Source organism: Adelges cooleyi, unplaced genomic scaffold, assembly GCF_023614345.1.
Source record: "Adelges cooleyi isolate 19-005CV unplaced genomic scaffold, UGA_ACOO_1.1 ACOO_flye_CR_arks_rails_tigmint_CR_PRNA_30, whole genome shotgun sequence".
NCBI classification, from domain to species: Eukaryota; Metazoa; Arthropoda; class Insecta; order Hemiptera; family Adelgidae; genus Adelges; species Adelges cooleyi.
The window spans coordinates 16,634,929-16,660,976 of NW_026095971.1; the positions used below are offsets into that span (position 1 = coordinate 16,634,929).

A 26,048-nucleotide genomic window follows, 5' to 3' on the forward strand; every position below is an offset into this window, starting at 1 on the left:
ATTTTTTTGGAATTCCTGAAAAAAAGATGTTTTTTGAGTTGCTACAGTTTTGATCTAAGTGTGCGATATGATAATAGTAGTTAGAGCAAATTTATTGTTTTGCTTGAATTTTTTGTGGCGAAAATTATAGATCGTTTCTTATTATATTAGTTTCCAAAGTTACCTGTAATGTACTTATCCAGAAATATTTTTCTGGAAGGAGGATTACAGAAAAAGAAAAAATCCATTTTTCATTACAATAATAATTTCTGTTATTTTTAAACATTTTTTCAGTCAATAAAAATGTCAATTGTAGCGACATTAAATGCCTGTTAAGTAATTTTTAAAAAAAGACAAGTAAAAACAACTTATTTAAGTGTTATTTAAACATAATATATAATACTATTCTTAATTGTACTACAAATAGAAAAATTATGCTAGACCTGATAACCATTTTTTTAAATAGACAATTTCATTTACAGGGTTTTGGTCTTTATAGTTAATCATGAGAAAATATCACCGGGAATATAAATCTAAAGCAGCTCAACGATCAATATTATTGACAGTATTGTTAGTCATGTATTATAAGCATTAAATGCAAAGCTTAAATATAAAATGTGAAAAAAAATGTATTTTTTAATTTTTTAAAAAGAATGCAAAAAAAAAATAATAATAATGAAGTACCACAGTTCACACAGAAGACTAGTTGAGAAGTCAAAAGCTGAAAAAACTGAGTAATGGCCATTTGAGGACTATACTGTCAGTATTATTGACGTGTGAGGGCCTCTTGAATTGTGTTATTTATCTTATATTATGTGACACTTGTCTCTTTCCACATTTTATTATTGAAACATACAGGATCGGGGTATACTGAGGGAAACAGCTGCTGAAGGTTCCGCGGTAGCAAAGCCTCTGTCAAAAAATAAATTATAGATCTCATAGTTTTATAATATAAGACTACAATACATTATTATGTTATTTTTTATTAAATTTTCAAATTAGGTGAATCAGTCTTATTGTTAACATTATTAGACACGCCTATTTACAAACACTAATTTTATGTATGGCACTTAAATACAACTAAAATTAAGTAGCTTAAATATAAAGTAACATACAACAGAAATTATTTTTAAGTAATAATAATGAAATAAAAATTAACAATAAAAAAACAAATTTAATTGGCTAAGTTCAGACTAGTTAATAATTAATGGCCACAAATTAAATTATTTTTACATAAATAATAATAAAAAAAATTATAGTCATATATTTGTATTAGTAATACAAATAAATAAATAAACACATTCTACTTATGCAATTAGTATTCAATTAGCTAACATACAGCTTAAAACATAATTTATATATTTTTATTATTAGTAAGTAGTGTAAGTTTAAAATCATTTTATTTAACAAGTTTGCTCATGGAGACATACATAAGTAGTTATTATATTTATATATTATAGCGTAAATTAATATTATTTAGATTTTAGATTCAAAAAGAATTTTACAGTGAATAATATTAATAAGTCATAAATATGATGTTAGGAATTTGGGGACAAATATTGTATTTAATATAAAAAAGTAGTCTATATGACAATCTTTTGATCATGAAATTGTTTACTACGATATAAAACAATAAATAAATACTGAAAAAACAATATACTTTTTACTACAATTCTATAGTTATAACTTTAAATGATATACTAGATTTGCAATCTTATATTAGTTTTGTCTAATATGATTATATATAATCACACCATCATGGGTACAAAATGTTTATATAATTAAATAATTTCCTTTTTTAAATAAATTTTGGTGGCAACGCACATAAATAATACATAATATAAAAATCATAACAAATTATAGTTAAATAATGGACAAATTCATTAAACGTAAAAAAAATATATATAAACAATTTCTATCGTTATAAATATAACATATATAAACACGTCACATTTCAATTAATATTTGAAAATTATCTTTGTGACTTGAAACTCTGTTCCATTTTGGTGACTACACCATTTATGACACCAATACAATGTTTGAACTGACCCATAAATTCATCAGCTTCTGATGTACATTCACACACTGCATTTTTGGACTTCTGTAATTAAAATTTGGTACATTAATTATTCTAATATTTATTATTATACATAACAATTAGTGAAGGAATTTTTTTTTTTATTTAACTGAAATAATCATATGTACCGTTCTTCTAATTTTTTTGGTCAAGTGACGTTTTTGAGACTCGTTATTCCTTTTATCGTCTATTTCGTTCAGGACTTTGAACACTGAAGAACACAAATGATGTGATGAAATGGGTTTGATGGGAGTCGATGATGGCAGTTTCCCAATTTCTTCATCACAGAATTGATCTGGTCTCAAAATAATATCATCACCGACCTCCAAATTGATACCACTCACTAGCGTATTTTCTTTAGACACTCTGGTAGAAGACATACCACAACCTGAGGAATCGCTGCGGCATTCATGTTTTTTGGGATACTGACTACTTGGAATAATCACCGGTGATATTTCTAATGAGCTTAAGGATAAATCATTAGAAGATACAGAGTAAGATTGCGGAGATTGATCATCCATTTCATTGTCTGTGTCTAATGCAGAAACTTCAGTGCTCGCCAACGATTCTTGCCACAATTTTACCTGAAAATATTTTTGAATTAAATTAGAAGTAAAATCACAATGTTGAACTAAATTTGAAATCAACAAACAATAATATTAAATTAAACAAATATTTGTAACAAACAAGTAATAACGTAATGTATCAATAATAAATATTGTAATATTATTAATTATTTATAATATTTACTACTCGTAAATGTTGTTTGATTTGAAAATTTTGTATAATAATAAAAAAATTGCAAGATCATACTTCAGTGAGTACCAAACATTATTGGTTTTTCTATACAAATTTTGGGAATTCAGCTATTAATTTTACAGTATCCTGTGACATAATATTTATAATAGAACATCTGCCTTCCGGTTTATAATTGAACACTCGTCGGTGTTGGTACAAATAGCTAGGTAGCACACGTGTATATGCACAGATTTCAGATTTCCCTCTCGGCTGGTGAACACTAAGGGGATGAAAATAGTACTACTCGTTTCATGCTGTTCGAAGACTATAGAAGACCACACGTGTCTTAGAAAACATAAAAGGGGCCAACAACAATAATAATACATTGTCGTGTGCGGAACAACAGGAAGGAAGACGTTTATAAACATATAACATACAATAGAGTCGTCAAACGCCTCGCCGGCGGAATGTGTCACTATAAGTTTATATGGTCGATGTGAACTTTGATAGCAATACAAACACGAAAAAGCATTAATCATCTTACAGGTCGGTTAAATTTGTTTAAAAAAAATGGTTTACATGGTACTTTTTTAAGAACGTTAAAAATCTTATAAATAGCAGGTTTTTTTTTTTTTAAAGTTCAATTTGTCTTAGTTGGAATATATTAATATTGTGTTGTATAAGCACGGAAAACAGAAGGGGGAACACAAACCGGGACTGATAAAGTGTCCCACATTTTGTTATTTCGGATTAAGTACAATAAATTAAAATTCTTTTTTCTGGAATTATACATCTACTACGTCTACTATGGTCTGGCTCTCGGCCACAAAAACAATAAACCAGTCGACCTTATTCGGCGGCTCATAAGGACCCATGTAATGAAATTTTTTTTTTAAAGTTTCCCTTCTGGTTCGTCTGTGATTTAAGTGTGTGACAACACTTAAATCTCGAATAAATGACAAAACAATAAAAACAGGATTTTCAAAGTTTCCTCTAAATCAATTTTAAGCTATTTAAGCAAAACGTTGCCCGGTTTTTAAACAAATATATTAAGATACATCCGATATTTACACGGTATATTAAGTGGAGTAAGTTGTTTATCATATCTTATTGGATTTTCTTAGTAAGTCCGGGAACCTCGCCAAGATACACAACAATTCGATTGACGGAAACGGATTTCGAGTTTTGATGTTGCGCAGAGAAATGGCTAAAACCAACACGCCAAGTTTTTTTTTGTATTTTTAACAACAACTATTATACACGGAGACATTTTAAAAATCGTCATCACTGTGTAGCGGTTAAAAATAAACGAGCGCGCAAACTTAACAGCTAGAATGCGGGAACACTGTTGGACCACGGCCACACGTTACCGCAAAGCCAAGTGGATAACGTTACAAATAGCCGAACGCGAAGGTAGCTAATAGGTTATACAGCCAAAATAAACACAAAGTGAATAAGAGAGACTCGAATATTAATTACGATGTATATAAAAAACAAATATGGCAATATGTACAATTGCTGCTAAATAATTGTTATGTAAAAAATGTAACAATCCATAAAAAATAATTAGCCAGGAATTTATTTTGAGAAGGGCTAACCGTTGATTTACTAAATATCTAATATACTAATATTATGTATTTCCAGAAATTTCGTGGAGGGAAAGTAACCAAACACATGTTAATTATTACTGAACGTTAATGGTTTTACTTATTTTCATTTATTTATATTACACGTTTTATTCGATTTGAATACTGGTTTTTGATATTACATACTGAATGCTATTATTAATAATGGCAAAACGTACAAAAACGATCCTTAACAAGAAAATCCATAAATACAAAATTTTAGACGGCCGAGCCTGTACGAGTAAGTATCCCGCGATTTTAACCCAAATTGTTATACTTTAGCATTAAAATATCATTGAACATAATTTCTAGCAAAAAATAAAACCCTACTAGATATTTTAAAATCTACAGATTTATTGTCAACCGTATTTTGATTATGCTCTTTTAATGCTCGTTGGTGAGTTATTACCAAGTAGGTTTTAAGCAGATGTTTTTTCCTTCAATAGGGTGTATATGAAGGAGACAGTTTTACTAGAAAAATATCTAAAAGTCTTTTATTATTAAGACTCCAGCTGTGGTTCGGGGTTTGTTAAATAATATGTGAAAACGAATGGCAAACAGATGGATGATTTCTGAAACTCTAAACCTCGGGTAAAGAAATCTTTTTTATTATTTAAAATAAATCTTTTTTTTTTTTTTATATAAACAAATACTTTTATCATGTTATAGATTTTTCACAAAGTTCTTTTTGATAAATCCACAGTTTGCAAAAGTTTAACTAATATTTTAATATACCTCAAATGGAAATGTTCTCTAACCGGTCGCTGTTTTTTTGAACTAGGTACAATTCTACATTTTATTAAAAAATAAATAATTTAGCATTACTTTAGCTTTGATATAGAGCGGAAAACAATTATTACTTGTTTTGACTTTAACAAATAAGTTTGTCCAGTATGCATTATTTTTTTGGTGTTAATTTATACATTTGTTTAAGTCTTATCTATCATGTTAATCTTCTCAATACACATTGCTTGTATTTTTTGAAATTAAATTATTAGCTGTGTTGAGCCAATTCTGTTTTATAGGTTTTACTTACAGTAGAACAAAATAAATATAAAAGTATACCATTTGGCAAATCTTACCTTTTGAATAGCAGAATTTGAATCTCTGAGTGTTTTATACACATCAACATTAGAATTATATACCAAGTTTCCTCCAGACTTTACTTTTCTAACTTTAAGAATATTTTCTTTGTCATTTCTAGATTTTTCTTTCTTCATTGTTGATGTTATAACAGAATTCATTCTATGATTACGTCCCCATACTTCTTCAGGTGGTGGAATACTATGGGCAGGAGATAATTGCTCATTCAACTCTACTTCGTTTTCAGTAAATTGTATTATATCTCTACTAGGTTTGGCCATTCTTCTAATCAATTTTGTAGCTGAATTGTATTTGTTCTCCATTAACTTATAATTATACTGAAGCTGTTCAATAAGACGATTTTTTTCTAATAACTGTATTTCTAACTTTTTTAAGTTACACTTCAAACCTAAAATTTCATCATTTTCAGTTTTTTTATTTTGAACGAGTAGACTTTCTTGCTGTTTTTGTGATAAAGGCTGTAAACTATGCCGGTTAGCTTTGCTCTTAGCTTCATTCTCTTTGATATCTTTAATGTATTGCTTAACTTTACTTTCAACATGTGCATATTTCTTCTTATTTTTCCCTGTTGCATTAATACAACCGTTAGATTGGTGAATGCCTGAATCGGTTCGTGTAGTCATTGCACTGGTCAATGTCTCTGTAGAATATATAGCTGAATCTTCACGAATCAGTGGTTTAAATGACTTAATTGTTGTTAAATCAGCTAATGAAAATGACTTTACTGGGCCCTTATAAGAACTTTTTTCTATCTTTTGTTTCTGTATGGGTATGTGTTGAGTTGTATCAGATTCTGACTCTGATGTGGTAAATTCTACTGAACTATTAGTAGTAGTACTAAAGCTGGTCAATAATGATGGTAATGTAACGTCTTCTATAAGTGTAGTAGATGTATCAAATTCCAAATCCATGGTGGAACAACTATAAACAAAACAAATGGTATTTTACAATACTTGAACAATACAAAAAAATTACAAAATAGTAATTAGGAATTAGGTAATTCCTAATATTGAATATTATTTAAAAGAATTAGTTTTGCCTAAGACATTAAAAAATGTAGGGAGCAGAAAGTTTTAGAAATCAGAAATTAATTTTGTTTAAAAACTATACTTTTACTTTAATGTTCAAAAAAATATTATTTACAACACATTTAATATTGCTTTTGTAAATAGTTATATCTATATTCACCACATATATTTTTTAGTTTTTTTTTTTTTTTACTAAGGAGTTTCTTTTAGAACCAACAGAAAGGTGTAACAAATAAATTTGTTTATCTCAAATATAATGCTAAAAGGACAACTGTAAACACTTTTTTTTTTTATTAACTGTGTAAATATTATAGATTAATCCTAACACACCGTAAATCCTATAGGATCAACTTGGATTTCCATTTATACTTTTCAATTTATGAGTTATCGTGTTGTTTCTAATAAACCGTACAGGATGTCCCAGTTCCTACATATAACTTTATTATTATTAGTGTTGGATTGGATTTTTCTACAAGATCCCCAAATGGGCTTAGGGAAATAAGAAAGTAACCTATTGTGCTTCTTCGTTATAATTAAGCCATTATAAAATTCTTTAATACTTTTTCAATATTGCATAGAAATCCTTAGAGATATTATTAAAATTTCCCAGGAGATTAGGGATTATTGTACATTATTACAAATAATAATTTTTAGTAAAATATTGCAGTATACATGTTGATGGAAACTAGTCCCAGTTTAAATTCTATTGTATTTGTTGCATTATTAAGCAAACTGCAAAATTGATTAAAATTGTCTTGGTTTAGACATAACTATATTAATAATTATCATACAGTACAGTAGTATTCTTAAGGTTAATTGCTAGAAAACAAATTTAAAAATTAGTTAATTGGTCTGAATGGGTATTAAAAAAAAAGCCTAGGTAAGCCCTGGTTTGGGTCTTCAGTTCTTGTGGCAAAGAGGCCTAAGGAAAGAGGAATTTTCCCACAGGACCCTCGTTTATGTCTATCTTGGCAGCCTCCACAATATCACTCACTTTTTTTATAATACAATAATTTCGTCCTAAATATGCTACAAGTTACTTCTTGTTCTTGTTCAAGTTACTCAAGTAGGACATGAGTGTGGTTTCTCGAAACTAATACATGTTAAATCGTACTATAAAGTACATTATCACAACATGACTTTATTAGATAAATTTATAATTATATTTATAAAGAAAGTGTTCTTAATAATTGGTATAAACTTGGAAGAAATAATTGATTAAGTGGCTAATAAAAGTAGTGTTAACAAAATTATAATTTTTGTAAATAAAAAAAATATATTTCGAACAAAATGATTTCCATTATTTTAATATTTTCTCATAATCTTATAGTTTTAAGTTTAATTTCTGTATTAAACGTGTAATAAGAGTAAAGCAGGTAATTTTTTTTTCTATTCTGGCAGACCCTTTAAAGTAATTTCCTATAATGAAAATATGTACCTATCCGCCCTTTTTATTACCAGCTCTGAATATATTATATTATGTATTATATATTATACATACCTATTCAACAAATTTAAGAAATAAATAAAAATGTATATACCTAAATAAGTTACATTTTCTGTTTATTTTTAGCAAAATATTATTTTAATTATACAAAATAGTACTAAAGTAGTAGTAGTACTACTTACTTAATAACATATAGAGTATTATTACCAAATAAATACTACTAATTCAAAAGTTCTTAATCATAATACTATTTTATTTATTTTAAAATATAATCACATTACTTATATTTGATATTTAATACCTAAAATTAGTTTTTATATATCGACTTGTAATGTAGCAAAATTGTTTAAAATAAATAAGAGAAGTAGTATTATGGTTCTAAAATCATAGAATTGTTTTTTCTTTAATATATAATAACTAATATATCTTAATTTACAAAAGTTAACACTGAAGTTTACAAAAAAACACAGATATTACTAAATGTTATAAAACATTCCGTTTTGGTACAATTGTACTTATTGTAGACATTTTTTTTTTTTACAAATGAAACAATTATCTATGGTTGAAATAAAACTAAGAGCATTGTTGGTCTGCATACAAGAGGGTCAACTTTTTAAAATACTAGCAAGTGGTTATTGATAAGTTATTCAGTTTTTTTTTGCAATATCATTTGGTGCGTTATTTTTTTAATACAACGACAAGGTATCAACTAATAAACAACTTGAAATTTATGATGCCTATTTTTCTATGGTAAATCGCAAGTAGGCGTTTTGACGTCGTCTAAAATTGAGTAGGTAGATAATATACAACAATATAACAATAATAATAACAAACTTGATGCATCTATAATTACCTCGAAACTAAAAATAATAATAACACATTTGTCGTTTCATAAAATTACCTGTGTTTGAATCCTGTAGACATGGTACGGTCTTGTATAAATAATATTAGGGGGCAAAAAAATTGTCTATGCAACGATTAAAAATTAATAATTGTCGATTTATAAATATTATAAATAGTGTGCCAATACAATAATATCGGATTCCGAATCGAGATGTGTCGTATCGCGGCGGCGAGAAAACCGTAAAAACTGTACTACGCGGGTCTTTTTCTTTCAAAACAACAACCCTCGTCGGAGGAGTCGTACAGCTGCGGCGGACAAGGCACTAGCTGCGGTTGCCGTTTCGAATTGCCATTGAATTGAGAAAAAAAACCGTCTCAGGCAACAGCCGCGTTCGGCGAGACTTGCGAGTCACATAAACAACACATCACCGACGTTGGAAGGGGTACACGGAGAGTGTAGGATATTCGTATAGGTACTTTGTTTTTCACGTGCGCGGAGGTGTCTATTAATAAACGAACGGAAATCGCGCCGCACTTTACGTTTTTACACTATTATAATATAATTATTACACAAAAGTCAATATTTATGTAAGGTTCATGATATAATATCATTATGTTAGTCGTTGTAAGAAAACCTACGGAAAGGACGAAATAAAATAAAATAATGTTTACACCAGGGATGATTATAATTTATATCAATACTAGGTATTATTATTATTGAATAATGCTGTTATCACGCGTAGTCAAACGCACGTTCGGTGTTTACAGGCGAATATTATATTCCTTTGAAACGTAATTCCAGCAGATGCATTATTATATTATTATATATACTGTAGTGCGGTACCCTACTGATTACAAAAGATGACCGCATGCGCATTTGAACGCTCCGCGTGGGATAATGTTGACGGTCGAGCAGCTGCTGCTGCGACGAACGGTACCGAGGACAGAACAACGGAGTTCTGTTGGTTCACCGTTCATTATATATGAATCTACGATTAGGGTAGGATGTGTATTTTTAATAGGTTTTATCGACCAGATACATTGTAGACTGCAGTAGTTAAAATTAAATAGATTAGGTCGAATCTAATATTAAATTAAGTACAAAAATATAGTGTAGTCTCGATTTTCGATATTATTTTACGATATATTATTTAAAAACCACGTATTTTACTAGTGACAAGCGATAGGTCACAAATTTAACGTATGAAACAAAAATGTTAAAAGCAAATAGTAACAAAGGTCGAACTTTATGAATAAAAAAATTAATATTTACAGTGTAAATTTTACACCAAAACGTTTTGCAATTATATTTTATGTATTTCTAAAGTTTTTAAAGTTTAAAATATTTATCGTAACTTAAAATTATTTGTTGAGCAATAAATAGTTGAAGTTTAACATTTTATTTCAAAAAATGAATTAACTTTTTAATTTTGATGCAACATATCTGATATAAAATCTATTTAACATCATTCGGAATCTATTGGCATATAAAATAACAAAAACAACTTTTGAAAATTACATTATTTACGAGTTATTAGTTTTTTGGGTTATAGTAACTTCCTAAGAGTTAAAAAATTACGAATAATAGATAGATTAATGCTAGATAAATCACCGAGTGACAAATATGAAATCAAAAATTATGATTTGGTGTTCTCCAGCTTCTTTGCCCATTTTGCAAATTGCATGTATTTTATTATAATGTGTACTCTTTGAAAAATTAACTTTCGAATAATTATTAGACTGATAGTTATTTTATTCATAATATTAATACGAAACTGAAACCTACAAAGTCCCGATTACATTTTTCAATTAGATATAATCAAGGTCGTTATGATTATTTCGGTGTTATTAAGATTTCTTTTTCTTACATTAGTTTTTATTAAATAAATAATTCAAGTTCAATGTGACCTGAAGAATACTATTGCCTTTCAACAAAATTTAAGTCAAAGCGGGTCATTAGGGGCAATTACATTGGGTCTCCCGTCTCATAATTATTTATTACTTCACATCATCCTCATGTTCTGACATGTTGGATTAACGGTCAAAATATTATTACAGGTTTATTGTTTACAACTTTCGATTATAGTTGGAGAAAAACACTGTTTTCATTATGATAAAAATAAAAATAAATTATTTTTTAGCTGCTAGAGTACACATCATGTTACATTTTTGGTTATGGTGGTAAAGACTGGATAATACAATATTTTTTCTAATTCAAACAAAATGTTTTATTACTCTTAAGTCTTATGTATTATCATAATATATTTTCTGGCTTAGACTTTATAAAACTAATTCCATATTAAAATATTATACTTAAATAATTATTGAAAACTATTCTGCCGTGCTTAGCAAAAACGCAGTAACTTTAAATTTTGTCATTTTGTGATTATGGTATCTTTGGTTTCTATGACAGTTTTTTATGATTTTTTTAAGTAAAAATAACGTAATTTCATGTTTAAACTTCTAATCTGTTTTATTTACATTTCAAAATCTAAAATGCAGTAATTCAAAATCAGAAGCAAAAAAATAGTAATACCATGGATTTACTACGAGTTCAATATAAGTTTTAAATTTAATATGAGTTTAATGAGATGTCAAAATTTCAAATGCGATTTCCCAACAATTAACATTTTGTGGAGTTACTGCGTTTTTGCTTAGCACGACAGTATTGGTACACCTATGTATGCGACGTTAATCGTATACTTGTGTATTTTTCATTAATAGTATTCTATAATATAGTACCCTTGGATCAAATAATAAATTATTAATGAACTAAATAATTTTAGATAGTACCAACTGGCAAGCGGCAACTACCACATAGATAATATTATATTATTAGGTCAATTATTATGTATTCAATTGCTTTCAGTGTAGCCACAATTAATAAGGGTACGAACGGGAATTTGTTATCAAAGCATGAAGGTTCACAGTACAAAACTGTATTTTCAATAAAATGTTTTGCAGCTGCCTGCTGCTGTTATCTGTAGGCACTAGACTATTATCAGTTTATGTGACCTTTCCAAGACAAGATTACTGATGAGTTGTTTTTTTTTAAATTCAAGTTTTGACGTAATGAACTAAAAAAACTGGTTTTTTAATTTAGACCAGTATGTATTTACTCAGTTTTTCTTAAGTTTTTTCTGGTTAGTTAAGTTCTTTACAAAATTAGAATGTATAATTTGTTTATTGATTATATGTTTACGCCAAAATTATATAAAATATACACTGGACTCCGCAGAGATGATGTAAGCAAGCATATACTATTATAGATTTTAAGTTTTGTGTTGTTGGATGACAAATTATTGTTTTTCTTAACTACGGTAAAAATATATCTTGTATTTACATATTCTGTATTCTACATTTAATATGGTATATTCTACATGATTTACTACTCGGTATTAACAATCATTTTGGGTAATACAAATATTTAATTTTTGTCTTAAGTTCATTTAGCTTTAATTTTATCCGCTGGAAATTTCTTCTTTTTTTTTCCTATTCGTATTCATTTTTCACTACTACTTGGGGTCGACTAGCCTTGTCATAAACCTCTATTCAACACAATCTCCCACACCATCTTGCATACACTAGCAGTCTTCATATCATTCTCAATTATATCCAAGTATCCAACCACCTTTTTTTCAGTCTTCCTCTTTCCTCCTAGGTTTTTTTTTATTACCATTCTTACTGCTTTGATTCCATTCTCTTCATATATGTTATAACATGACCATCTCGGACGGTTTTCTCTCATTTGAAAAACCGCACCTATGCTACCTCTTATGTATTATTTTATTGTCCTTTCCTTATCTTTCTTGTCACGCTATTCATTCCTCTAAGCATTCTCAGAATGCTGGAAATTTATTTCATAATTTATTCTGTAGGTTTGGATTATGAATTACTGTAACTTATGAGTGTTAACACAATTAAATTTGTAGTAATTAAACTTTATAATACTTATGATGTGACATTGCCTTTGCTATTTTGGTATGACGGTAACATGACTAACAAATAAATATTTTTAAATGGAAAAAAGCAAAAGCTATAACCGTCTACTGACTATTGTAATAATTTATAAACAATGGGGGAAGCGAAAAGATACCTCTTGTCGGCTATTGATTTTGAGAAAATGCTAAAGCATCAATTAAGTTCAAAATGCAATAACTTGGACATTTTTTTTAGTTACTAAGATGTACCAGATCTAAAATTGTTAACAAATCAAATGTAAATTACAAATTGTAAATAAAATAAATATTTCTGTTTTTGGCACTTGGAACGTTTAAAATATTCATTCTTTAACATGTTAAGATTTTACATACATAATCTGCTTTCATGTTAAGATTTAAAAAACTATTTTATAAAATTATGCTGTATATCAGTTATTGAGCATCTAGATTCCTAACATTGGACTCAGGCTTTCTGTTATAAATACCTTGCCAACTTTCTGAGTCTGGTGTAGAGCATTGTAATTTGTACAGAGACAATTAGCATAAGGATTGTAGCTGAACATTGAGAACTAACTCTCTGTTTACATCTATTTAAGAATTTGTGAGCTGCACGAGTGCTCAAGACGATTAATCAGACAGTTAAATAAAATTAGGCAACTTCTAATACAGCTAATTCATAATTGTAAACTATTAATAAAATGTATGCATAGAACAATTTTTATGAGTATAACTTCATTAATAATTGAAGTTTGATGGTTTTTAAGAAAGTACTTTTTATTATTAATACTTTTTTTATTAGAGAAAAATGTTGCGTTACCTGATTATATATTGTTCTTCTGTCACACTTTTATTTTCAAAATTAAACTAATATACAAATCTCGTCAGTTGCATATTATTGCATAATTTTAAGTTTTGCAATTTAAGATTTGACTTCACACATTTATAAGTTCAATTATTAATTTTGTAAAATTATCTTTCTGAGTAATATAGTTTTGAAACTGGTTAATGAAAATATATTTTAACGTGAAATATTATTGCGGTCTAGCTAAAATCCTTATCACAAAACTATGATTATATAATATAGTTGGGAACTATAGAAACATTATAATCATTCAATCTACTACTTGGAAATATTAGTGTGGTATACTAAATAATTTCCAAAAATGTATTTTATATATTATAATTTTAACCTAAGCATACAATTTGTTAATTTTATAAAATGTAATAATTTTATATAGAACCTTAGTATATATAGCATGCTAAATGTATATCTTAAACAATTACAACTCTATTCTATTATTTTTCTCAAGTTGTTGGATTTTGATAATTTTGAAAAATATAGATATATTGTATAAAATTAAATGAATTATTATTATGATTTGAAGTGACAACTAATTTAAACTACCATTGTTTTTTAAATGTATTATTTAATAATGAATTCCACTAAAATATTGATAAAATACTAAACTGAAACTATGGGATTCTATGTATTAACTGTTCCTATTAAATGAACAACTAAAACCAGTATTGTAGCTAGAGCAGATTTGAAGGTCAAGTTATCATATATTATGCAATTACACATAATATTTAGTTTATTTATTATTAATTGTTAGTCTTATTTGTCTGAATTCTGAAATATGTTTAAATAATACTACATGAGTGTAAAAGGTTTAACATTTGGCTAAGTTTAAAACATTATATTTACTTCTACCAAATTTGTAAACGCAAGGCTTTAACTTTTAGTCAATAATTTTTGGCATTTAGTCATTCTGTCCTTTGTAGTTAAAAATATATCCTAACTCATTTAAAATTAAAAAAAGAAAACTAATATTTTTAAAATGATTAGCTGAATGTACATTATTATATAATTTATATGTATAAGACTTACCGCCATTTTTAAAATGAAACATCTCAGAGCACAAACCTAATTCCAAATAATAAAACGATTCAATTTAATAAACACTGGTAACTCTGTAGCAAGGACGAAATTATTAGCTTGGTTAAACTCTGTTGTGTTGTCAGTATGAAACGCGCAGTCACAATAATTTGACTAACATACGTTTTTTTTTTTTGATTTAACATAATGTTCCCTCTACATTTAAATGACCTTTGCGACTCTTAGATAAGATAATGTTGCAGGCCTATAAAATAAGATTTACATCGCAACATTATGTGTGTGAAACATTTGCTATGTAAAAGACAAAGGTTATGAATACTATTTTGCTACAATAGTACAAATTGCAATGTACTAGTGACTAGATAGTAATAATAATAAAATCGAGCTACCTGCGAATAGAGTAAATGAATTATCGCATGAAACGGAAATAATGACGGGGCCCATTTATACTGAATTGGCTACCGACTACGGTCTACCATAGTGACTATATAGTGTTGTCTAATATTCTTATCAAAACGAGATAAATTACAAAAGTCATTACTATTCATTATTATCTTGGAATTAGGTTACACGTCATGATTATATATATATATATAAACTATTTTCAAATAAACGTTACTAATTTGTTAGTATACATATATAAACAAATTCAAACGTTTATTTGAAAATAGTTTTCTTTAATTACGTCCTAACTTTCACTTATGAGATATGTATTAAAAAAGTGCAAGTTAAAAGTTGACGGTCATTATTAAGATTTTAAAATATGATAAGAATCGTATTAATGTTTTTTCTCGACAGTCTCTTTCATTTATAGGTACCCAAGTATTTTATTGCCCAGTTGCCATCAAAACGTGTCATCTTATTCAAATAGTGGCGGTGTAGGACATTTCAGGCAAAGCCGAGTAAAAATTGTACCCTATGGGCATATATTATTATGTAATTTTTCACTTTTTATGATATTATAAATCTTCAAATTCGTAAATTATAGATGGATTAAAGCCTAAATTAACCTACCTTGCCCATTCTAGTGTCATTTTTGCTTAGTTATTCGGGAATTACTCATTTGCATAAAACAGGATCCGTTTTAGCCACAACCGTTTAAATTACCGTTTTTGCCAAAAATTTAAAATACTGTTGATCCCGATGTGTTAAAAATATTATCACTGTTTTTGGTGTAGACCGTTAGCTACAAATTTCTCAATTTCATAAAAATGATTTACATAGGTTATTACATTACATTTTCTTGTCCTAACGTGTGTACAGTAAATTATACCAGGCTACATATACTAACTATAATATTATACTGAGATCGCCGATCTTTTTTGGTATTGAAACTGAACTTTATCCTTACTTATTAGTGTTAATTGCTAATTCGTACTTTTTGGCATTTGATTGGCAAGAAAAACAATGTGAATTGTGGTGTGTTAGGTAGGTTTTAACAATGGTAAAAATTTTCAAAAATGCTATTAATAATAGTACATTCTATCATTATTAAAAAAACTGGTATTAAAAGTCCCTTTTATTGTATCTTAAAAACTACGTGTAATATAAAAAATGTTGATGCGATTTTTGAAATTGATAAATTTTACTCTACATAATAAGTTAGTTTCTGGGATTTATTTTAAACTTCTGATTTTTAAATCGATTGACGCTCGACTTGAGAAAATAGTTCCAAAAATGTTGAGCACACCAAAAAATACACCTATGTAAAATGTATATACTTTTATTGCATTTAAGCTAAAAATGATTGAACAATTTGATACACATCTCTCAGTTTTAATAATTTGAATAGGTTTTTTTTTAATTTTGCACCAATTTTTTACATACAATAATGTGTTAGTACATTTTACATTAATATCAACTACTGCTTAATATCATTTTGATAATTTCAAAGCAAAAAAAAATACTAATATCCAATTAATAACTGGGATAATCCGGATTTTTGTATATAATCCTTATGCTAATATTATCCGTGTTACATATGAATAACTACAATCTAAATATCCAAACTTTTAACAAATGACTCAACACTATTTATTATTTAAATATATATTTTTTAGGATTATATTCAATTATGGCAAGAAAAAATAGCTGACAGAATCATATTAACTGTAAGTATTACTTTTTAAATTTAAATATACTTGATCAAGTTGTTAAGATGGGTTACATGACGTTTCACTGCTGCGCATACTTTTTGTGCATTTGTTTACCTTTAAGAACAATGTGTTATCAGTTATTATATGTTGTTTTAAGATTTTTGGTAGAAATGTGTAAAAGAAGCTAAAATTGAGTAAAATGTGCTTTTACAATTTTTTTTTTCACTTCGTTATAACAGATAATAATTATTAATAATAGATATTAGTTACCTACTTGTTGGGTGATATCACTTACTAAAATTAGAAACCATGCTAATTTAACTTCTCGCCATCTAATATGGTGTATAGATTGATGCATTATTGTAAAATTAAAATTTCTAGTAAAATAGTACAATTAAAATAAAAAGTAAGAGTTTGGACAAAAAAAGTATGCTCATTTTAGTTCCAGCACAATTACTTTGAATAAGCGGTTTATACTTTTATTTACACCTAATACAATCATGTAACATGTTCATAGTTTTTATAGTATCTTTTATTTTGAAATTCGTCTAAAAAAGTAAGAGAAATTATTAGCCTTTATACTAACTTTTACTAAACTGGTAATACCATTCAAACACTTAAATTATAATAGTAATAAATGGGAAATCAATGAAAAGTCGTATACAATTTTGTATTTAGTTTAACGTTTAATTAAACTAGTTTAATTTAATGTATGTTTGTATGCAATGATTGTTGATTATTTTAAATAAATAGTTAGTTCGCGTATTGCGTGTCTTACTCAATTTATTTGAATATTGATGTGACGTCACTCTATTAGCTTATATTCGCTTTACGGACGGAATTGGCTCTTTTGAATGAATGTTATTAGAAAAAGACAGTCAAGCAAAAATATTTTTATTTTATTGAACATTCAATGGTTCTTTAATGCCAGGAAACTATTATTATTGTCGCGACTACTACATTTGACCATCTTCATTATGACCATACCCTATTAAACAATTTAGTGTTTAGAATACTGAACTCAGTTTACTTTTGAATGAAAAATGTACTTTTAATATTTTAAAATGATATTATATTTATACTATATCAAAACAGTTTTTCTAATATCGATACAAATCATTAGTCATTATTATAAATAGTATCTATAACTTTTTTTGTTTTTTTTGTTAGGACGTTATGTATAAATTAAACTACTTAATATTAGATCATTTATTATATAAGTTGTACTCAATACCTAGTTAAAGGGCACAGTCGTAACTCATCATTAAGTCATTTCGAGATTGTGTATATAAAACATTTTTAGATTGAGTGGTATTCGTTTTATTTGATGATATGTTCAAAAATTGTTATAAGGACGGGAATAAATATAATTTTTTTGATTGATATAGAGAACTTTGTACCAGGCACCACCTTGAAGTTTGCGAAAACCACGGAAAATTAGCAGTAAACATAATAATAAGCTAAACTGTATTTTATAGTGACATGGATAACTTTTTAAATAGGATTTGAAAATTGTTTGTCATAAGAACAACTTGTGTTAATTCAGTAATTAAAAAAAAAAAAGACTTATGGGAACTATTTATTTTAATATATATATAATATCTGTTTTCAAAATTGTTCACTATTTGTCTACATTATTATTGTTTATCTATTAACTGTCCTACTTTGCGTGAAGTAGTCATAAGAGTCTTAACATTAAGTGGCTCTAAAAAACGACTAATTGATGAAATTTGTTGAGGAGGAAGATTGGTAATATGAAAATATGGATGGAGCTAAATAATAATGTCAATATTTTTATTCCACGAAAAAATACAAAATTAGTTTAATAGTGTAGTTTGCAGTTTTGTGTTACTAACTACAATAATAATGATTAACTTTTACACGTGTTGTTTTCAAAATCGATAGTGGTGGAAGTTATCGTATTCTTTTAGTTGATGGACGATAGGTTCAACATGTGACATTCTTAATGTACTATCGTTTAAAAATGTATTTTTTGTTTGTTTCAGACTTATATGTTAACGCGGGTAGCTACGTACTTATCGCCTGTACTCATATATTTTTACGGTAGGTCATTAATCTCCGGCATTAGTCCCGAATTTATTTACAAATTAGTATTTCGTGGCTCAATATTGGGAGCTACATTGATGACATCATTTTTACTGAGAAGTTATGGACGCGCTATAAATCCAAAATATAAAGCTTTTCATCAGGATCTCATTAATGCAAAATCGGAATACACGACAGCCAATCAAGTAACAACAGAGAATAAAAGAAAACAATTTAATTATAGAATAACAAATAATATAATCGTGTTTTTTTTTTTAGAAAAAACTGCATAGCTACGATTTTGATTTTTCTGCGTGGCCAATAGACTTTTCATGGAGTTTAGTTGACGAGTGAGTGTTAAAAATTACAATTTAATTTAAGAGTTCTGGTTTCAGTAATATTTGTTTCAAATGAACTGTAAATGTATTGTCATTTTTTAATTTAGGGAAAATTATAAATATAACCAAAGGCAGGAAAATATAAAACTCGCCTTAAGACTTTTAAGAAGTCCAAGCAGTCTTATTGGATTTTTAGCTATACATTCCTTCGGTATATCATTAATTTATCCAGGTTCTACGTCGTTTTTGTTTTATTTGAGTGAGTGCCTTATGAAATTAAATTGATATAAAAAAATATAATAATTTTTTTAATATTAATTTTAGTGGATGAAAATTTACAAAAAGGAAGACGAGCTCTAATCAATTCTTTTGGCGGAACTCGACATAAACTTAAAACATTAGATGGAAATTTCTTAGACTCTATATTTATAGATAAAAGGTAGGGTAATAAATTTTATATACATTTTATAATCATTGTCAATATAAAAATGCTTGTAATTTTTTTTTTCTTCTCAGGAATAGAAATACTTTATCGGGTAGGTCGAAGTTAATAATTTGCACTGAAGGAAATGCAGGATTTTATGAAGCAGGAATATTAAGCTCGGCGATTGATACCCAACATTCCGTATTAGGATGGAATCATCCTGGATTTGGATACAGTACTGTAAGTGTAATAGCAACTAAATACTAAACTAGAACTGTTACAAATATTATATATTTTTAATATATTTAATATTATACATAAACTACAATTACCTTAAAAATAATTTGCTGTAAATTGTTGACAAAATGTTTTTCAATGCGTACATAATATCAGATTGTACATTTTTTGTATCAAGGGCATTCCTTACATAAAACAAGAACAAAACGCAGCTGAAACTGTTTTCGAATTTGCCGTAATAAAGTTAAAATTTAGACCTGAAGATATAATATTATACGGTTGGAGTATTGGTGGATTCGCTTCTACGTATTTAGCTCAGAAATTCCCAGAAGTGCATGCTGTGGTAATAAAAATATAAGTTCATTATAATATTTGTTTAGTTTGTTTTAATTGCGCTGTATAATTTATTGTTGTTATTTCAAATTTGTAATGCTTAATATTTGATTTCTTTTCTATTAGATACTGGATGCTACTTTTGATGACCTCGTTCCGTTGGCTATTCCTAGAATGCCTAGCTTTGCTGAAAGTTTGGTTGCTTCAACTGTTAGAGAATTTTCAGACTTGCACGTTGTTGCAAATTTAGTCAAGTATCCTGGGCCTGTGTTACTAATACGGCGATCAAGTGATGAGATCATTGCTCTCGAGTAATTTATAAACATTTGTGGATACTTTATTTTGTTTGACAATTGTTTGTAAATGGTTGGCAAATTCATTTTTCAGTACTCGTAATGTAGCAACTAACCGAGCAAATAATTTATTGGAAACATTGCTCGAATACCGATTTCCTAAGCTATTCTCCAAGGAATCGCGTTCAGCCCTGTGGAATTGGATGTCAACCTCCGATGATGATCAAAGTATGTAGTTTTCTTTGATAACTTGCATAAATATATTTGAATTATGAATTATCGTAAATTACAATATTGTTAATAGATTTTATTTGTCTATAGCATTTTGTTAATGTGTTTCTACCAACTTAATTTGTTTTTAAATAAGATAATAACATTTAACTTATAACATTGTACAAAAAACTTGAGGAGTACTTGCTGGTTGACAAGATTGTGTTATTTTATTGTAAATGTATCCAGAAACACATTGGTGTAGAATTAGTGATACACAAGAATCTATTTTGTATTCTACTGCATTACCACTTCCGAGTGAAATTTCTCTCTGCACTCTTATCTAACAATCAAGTCAAAATTGAATTTTAATTAAATGTATTTTAGTGTTGTAATTTTATTCTACCTGTTTGCTTTCAAATGCTATTGTTTTTAATCGGTTTATAATTTCTCTAAATTTTCCCTTCATGCATTTTGTTATGTTTTTTACGTTTGCTGCACATTCGTAAAATTGGCATTTGTTATCAACACTCGGCCACCGTCCTAGATGACTTATGGAACATGTCAAGTAATTAGCTGGAAGCCATTTTATATCTAAAATTATAATAGTACACAAATATATAAATGACATACTTCTTTATACTTTTTTATACTACAAAGAAATCAATGTACGGTCACAAATAAATAAATTACTACATGTGTGATTTTTGAAGTTTGGGTGGTGACTGAGCATATTGAGATCAGGGAATTGTATTTTTGGTGTTAGGGTGTTTTTTTAATTACAAATTAAGTTAAGCCGACTCTTGTATAATCTGTTGCTTTTAAAAATTAAGGTATATTATTAATTAACGAATATATTATACATTTAATATGCCAATAAGATATAATATTTATGGTCAAGTTTTTTTGTACATAATAAATTATAAAAGATATTAATAAACTTTAATGCAAATCAAATTTGTTGATCATTCAAATATAAAGTATCGAAAAAAATCATTGTAAATACAATAATGTGCTTAAAATTATATTTGTTAGTATTAGGGTAGATGCGATTAGGGTTAATTGTCTATGTTTCCTAATAATTTGTTGCCGTTGTTACCAATAGGCAAATCGACAATATAGTACAAAATATATTGTTTGAGTATTTTGACTGTTGATTCGTTCACCCTTAACAGCCAGGAAATTTAATACGGTCAAAGTATATTTTCCCCATTTTTACTTGGTTTTTCTTTAATGAAAAATAAATTGTATAACTAATAGTTTCTAGCTCCGCACCGAAGCTAAACTTTGAATTCGGATTTTTGAAAAAAAATTATAATACTTATATAATCTAACTATAGATCTACCTTTAGTCTAATTTTCAAACCTTGAATCCTAAAACTGCGCTCGAAAAAAACAAATTAAGAAAAAGTTTCGATCCCTTAAAAGGTATCGTGGGTCCAGACATAAAAAAAATATATATCATTATTCATTACCTTCTCTGCTCCTCATAGAAGTCAATAGTTAAAATTTGTTGTTCGGTGAGTTCAAAGGACAAAATAAGTCGTCATGTTAAACTTGTGTAGGGAAAAACCATTTTTTTTATGAGGAACTGTATGTTAACGCTACCAAAAATACACGGCAACAAAACCAAAAAAATATCTTGCCTTATGTAAATTTGGTAACGTTTTTTAACTACGTTGGTGGCTGGCATTTAGTAATTGTACATACTTCTGTCGTTTTGACCTTTTTGAGAATATTGGCTGGCATTCAAACTCTTTAGAAATGTTGGCAAGTAATTCGCGATTACACTGGTCAGAGGTACAAACAAACGCGTATAATTGTGACCAGACGCTACACCCGATTCGATCTTTGGCGTTCCCCGTGCACCTATTTAATAATGAAGATATTACACATTTATATTATATATGAAGTTAGATTTGCTTTCTCTATCTGACCCAAAAAATGAGAATAATGTTTTCAAAAATAATTGTGTTAGATATTTACCTGATGAGGGTAAGTCGAACCGTTGAACTATTGGAGTGGCTGTTATAAAAACTATAGGGATTACAGCTAGAAAAGTGTAAAAAATGATTAAACGCTTTACCGAATACATTTTCTCGTCTTTACTGTAAGACATCCGTGCCGCGATTGAATCGATCCTCTTTTTGAAATGGTACTTAGCTTGGTCAACATTCATGAAAAATATACAATAAATCATCATTTATAATACCATTTCCAATATTGACCTATACAATATGTTTTGGGTGTCTATTGGTAAAAAAAAATAATAATAATAAAACCCTAGTTTTCCACGGTTTACTACATTAATATAAACCCGTAGGTGTGCTCAAATGCAATTCAATCTCAACATGTAATGATTAGAATCGCCATCGATATTTTGATGTTTATACACAGATTATTGTCCGAAACGAATTTGATTATTTTTTCTTCCTTTTTTGAATTGTTACGGTCTTAGGGTATCCATAAAAAATTACCAAATCGAATATTTAAATAAAATGTTTATATACTTTTTTGGTTGTTTAGAAAATATTCTTTTGCGGTACAATGTGGATTTAAACGAACAGGCCAAGTTCTATCCAAAATCTGATATCAATTATCCGCTGAATCTCGGTGACGAATGGAACGACCAACAAAAAACAAAAATGCTCCTGTACTTGGTAAGTGATAAAACCTGTGTCTATACTGTTTTTGCAAGGACATAATATTATTTGATTTAAGACATTTGACAAATTCCGGTACTACATGTATATTAAACAATTTGTCTTTTGTAGTACAATATATGTTTTCATAAATAAATTTTCACAATATATATATATATATATATCATTTCTACAAATAGTTTGTGTGGGAGAGGTTATTTGTGAGATATAATAAGGCCCGTACAGGGTCCAGGTGTTTATAAACACAACAACGGCCATCATCTTTTGTACATAATTCATTGGCACAATACATAACATTATAGGTGTATACTGTATACAAATCGAAAAATCAATAATATTTTGGTCATAACGTTACCCTAAAAAGAACGACGGAATCGTCCCTTATATATAATCATGTTACTACATAGTAAACACAATATATTATAACATTATTATTAACTGTATTATTCTATAAGATATACTAGAGAAAATTACAAAGTCGTTAATTCAATAGTAATTGTTTTGTCGCGAAGTGTTGCTAATATTTGTATATACGTTTTTTATCCCAAAACCCGACTACGTCTTGTCTTTTGACGCCACCATTTTTATCTACAAACCGCTTACTCTATTTTCTTTACTGTTTAAGTTATCTATTACTGTTTTGCCGCGTACTCTATTATCAGTCGGGACTTGGGTCGGGTCATCGTCCCTGTATTTTTGGCGATCACCCACAATGTCTGGCAGACAACACACGGCGGTTATGGCGGGCCGGATTTTCATTTAGTCTCTCGGTTTCGTGCACTTTGACTTCTGAAATTCTTTGGGTAGTTATAATATTTGTTAAGGTTTCTTAAAAAAGAAACTGATGACCTCGTTTTTAACGCTTGGAACCAACATTTGAACAGAATAACCGTAATCTACCATTGAATACCACTTGATGCTTTGGAATTTAGACAAATAACACAAATCACGAATGGTAAAACTATTAAATTTCGTCTATTTAAATAATATTGTTTCTGATAACGGTATTTTATTATAAATTGAATTATCCTGTTTTATGTATAATAAATGTTCAACGCAGGTAAAATAAATACATATATCTTATTATATTATGACTGAGAGACCATTTGAAATTATTAAGTTAAAAATTAGCATGTAAATTATCTTCTATACGATATTTTCAATTTTATATTCCGTAGTATATTTTATTATTATTAATTAATAAAATATTTTAATAATAATTGTAATAAATAAACTGTATTTTATTGCTTTTAGGCGGATCGGCATATGAAAGATTACAATTCCACTCACTGCACCCCGTTACCATCGAGGTATTTAAATTATATAATATAAATATTTCAAGAATTGTTTTTAAATTATTTTATCTAATAATTATATACATAATATGAGTACTTGTTAAAGTAGGTTGTTGTTAAAAATGGGTATATTAAATCGTGTATTAAGTGTATAAATCTTTTTTAAACAATAAAATTGTAAGGTATAACAAATATAAGTTTTGATTTTTTACAAAGTTGCTTATAATAAAATTGACAAATACGTACTATTTTGATAAGCTAAACGGCTTATGGTAAGATCTTTTTTTGATTCCCAGTTAATTACCTTATAAAAAAATAATGACATTATGTTATTTTTATCCTATTTTGTAGTAATGTATTTGTATTTTATACAAATTATTAACTTGTGTATGTGAACCATATTTTATAAGTACTTCTAATATAATTAAAAAAATTTAAATCTACTATACTAATATTTTAACTAAACATTTTAAAGGCCGCTTTTAAAATCAACCCAGAATCTAATTTCAAGGTTTTTCTTTATTGATGGATATAGCCTCAATCAGATTTTATTTGTCAGCTGATTGTTGTATTTATAATTTTAGAAATATTAATTGACTTCGACTTACAAACTAAGATTTCACACATATGTTTGTACTTGACCATTTTTCCACCTATATATAAGTATGATCCAATAAGAGTTAAACAAAAAAATGATTTTAGGACTATTCTATGGCAATTTACTAATTGTTTTTTTATGCACAAATACCTCTTATTATTAGCAATATTGATTATTTTTCCAAAAATAAAAATGAATAGACATATTTTTAAAAAAAATATTAGATTATAGATGTATAATTTAACTAAGTTAATTGTTATTGTCAGCTCTGATTACCTCTCGCCACCCTAAAAATCCTAAGGTTTAAATAGTTTACGAACGTCAAATACATAAAGATTAAATTAAATTTTATAAACTTTTGAGTCGCCAAGGTACGTTCCGGATACGATATTTAATAGATTTATGTGCTACCTATTCTAGTAAATCGGTCCAGCGGTTTCATCAATATGCAGAAGCAATTGTTACAAAAATAATACATACACATAAATCATTATAAAATTATTCTTTTTTGGCTTTCTCAGTTTCGCACCAAAGTAAAACACGTTAAAATAAATAAATAAAACCATTTGGTGAAATACCGACTAGGACTGAAAACGTAAATTCTATCCGCTTTCCAGTCCCTCGATATCATTGATACCGGTCAGTCGACAGTTGACATGTTTTTGACAATTGACAGTAATTGTATAGTAAAATAATATTTCTGGAGCATAATGTAGCAACGCCTTCACCAGGTGTTATTATCCGGAAACATTAAGTCATTTAGTAATAACTTATAACAGTGTCTTTCTGATTGTGTGAGTGTGTGTGTGTAGACGCTGTAAGACAAATTCAAGAGG

The 26,048-nt window shown here is 27.9% G+C and overlaps 3 protein-coding genes across 4 annotated transcripts; 1 reads left to right on the top strand and 2 right to left on the bottom strand.

Annotated features, from left to right (window-relative positions):
- Nucleotides 1-1,683: 1,683 nt before the first annotated feature.
- LOC126838737 (uncharacterized) lies at nucleotides 1,684-14,828 on the bottom strand. 2 transcript variants are annotated; one of them, XM_050573402.1, is made up of 4 exons: nucleotides 14,671-14,828; nucleotides 5,502-6,444; nucleotides 2,185-2,640; nucleotides 1,684-2,080 (listed from the first exon to the last, which is right to left on the bottom strand). In XM_050573402.1, the coding sequence occupies exons 2-4, from the start codon at nucleotides 6,432-6,434 to the stop codon at nucleotides 1,952-1,954; spliced, it is 1,518 nt and encodes a 505-aa protein (XP_050429359.1). In that variant the 5' UTR covers nucleotides 6,435-6,444; nucleotides 14,671-14,828; the 3' UTR covers nucleotides 1,684-1,951. The 2 variants fall into 2 exon arrangements, with proteins under 2 accessions (XP_050429359.1, XP_050429358.1); XM_050573401.1 differs by lacking the exon at nucleotides 14,671-14,828 and adding an exon at nucleotides 8,900-9,436 and having other exon boundaries at nucleotides 1,686-2,080.
- On the top strand, nucleotides 11,864-24,862 carry LOC126838736 (phosphatidylserine lipase ABHD16A). Its single transcript, XM_050573400.1, has 12 exons — nucleotides 11,864-12,086; nucleotides 16,740-16,790; nucleotides 18,782-19,027; nucleotides 19,101-19,171; nucleotides 19,267-19,418; nucleotides 19,484-19,598; nucleotides 19,676-19,823; nucleotides 19,999-20,163; nucleotides 20,280-20,464; nucleotides 20,541-20,674; nucleotides 23,183-23,316; nucleotides 24,574-24,862. The coding sequence occupies exons 1-12, from the start codon at nucleotides 12,012-12,014 to the stop codon at nucleotides 24,649-24,651; spliced, it is 1,554 nt and encodes a 517-aa protein (XP_050429357.1). The 5' UTR covers nucleotides 11,864-12,011; the 3' UTR covers nucleotides 24,652-24,862.
- LOC126838739 (uncharacterized) lies at nucleotides 19,939-22,803 on the bottom strand. The gene is made up of 4 exons (XM_050573404.1): nucleotides 22,643-22,803; nucleotides 22,367-22,525; nucleotides 21,063-21,250; nucleotides 19,939-20,999 (listed from the first exon to the last, which is right to left on the bottom strand). The coding sequence occupies exons 1-4, from the start codon at nucleotides 22,773-22,775 to the stop codon at nucleotides 20,829-20,831; spliced, it is 651 nt and encodes a 216-aa protein (XP_050429361.1). The 5' UTR covers nucleotides 22,776-22,803; the 3' UTR covers nucleotides 19,939-20,828.
- Nucleotides 24,863-26,048: the final 1,186 nt, after the last annotated feature.

Excerpts from the sequence above, each read along its gene's own strand:
- LOC126838737 (XM_050573401.1), bottom strand. The coding sequence starts at position 8,922 with ATGTCTACAGGATTCAAACACAG. Across the intron at positions 2,641-5,501 it reads CAAATTCTGCTATTCAAAAG|GTAAAATTGTGGCAAGAATC; the intron begins GTAAGATTTGCC and ends AAATATTTTCAG. Across the intron at positions 2,081-2,184 it reads CCAAAAAAATTAGAAGAACG|AAGTCCAAAAATGCAGTGTG; the intron begins GTACATATGATT and ends TTTTAATTACAG.
- LOC126838736 (XM_050573400.1), top strand. The coding sequence starts at position 12,012 with ATGTATAATTTGTTTATTGATTATATGTTTACGCCAAAATTATATAAA. Across the intron at positions 19,028-19,100 it reads AATACACGACAGCCAATCAA|AAAAAACTGCATAGCTACGA; the intron begins GTAACAACAGAG and ends TTTTTTTTTTAG. Across the intron at positions 20,465-20,540 it reads GATGAGATCATTGCTCTCGA|TACTCGTAATGTAGCAACTA; the intron begins GTAATTTATAAA and ends TTCATTTTTCAG.
- LOC126838739 (XM_050573404.1), bottom strand. The coding sequence starts at position 22,775 with ATGTCTTACAGTAAAGACGAGAAAATGTATTCGGTAAAGCGTTTAATC. Across the intron at positions 22,526-22,642 it reads GTTCGACTTACCCTCATCAG|GTGCACGGGGAACGCCAAAG; the intron begins GTAAATATCTAA and ends ATTATTAAATAG. Across the intron at positions 21,000-21,062 it reads TAGCATTTGAAAGCAAACAG|ATAAGAGTGCAGAGAGAAAT; the intron begins GTAGAATAAAAT and ends CTTGATTGTTAG.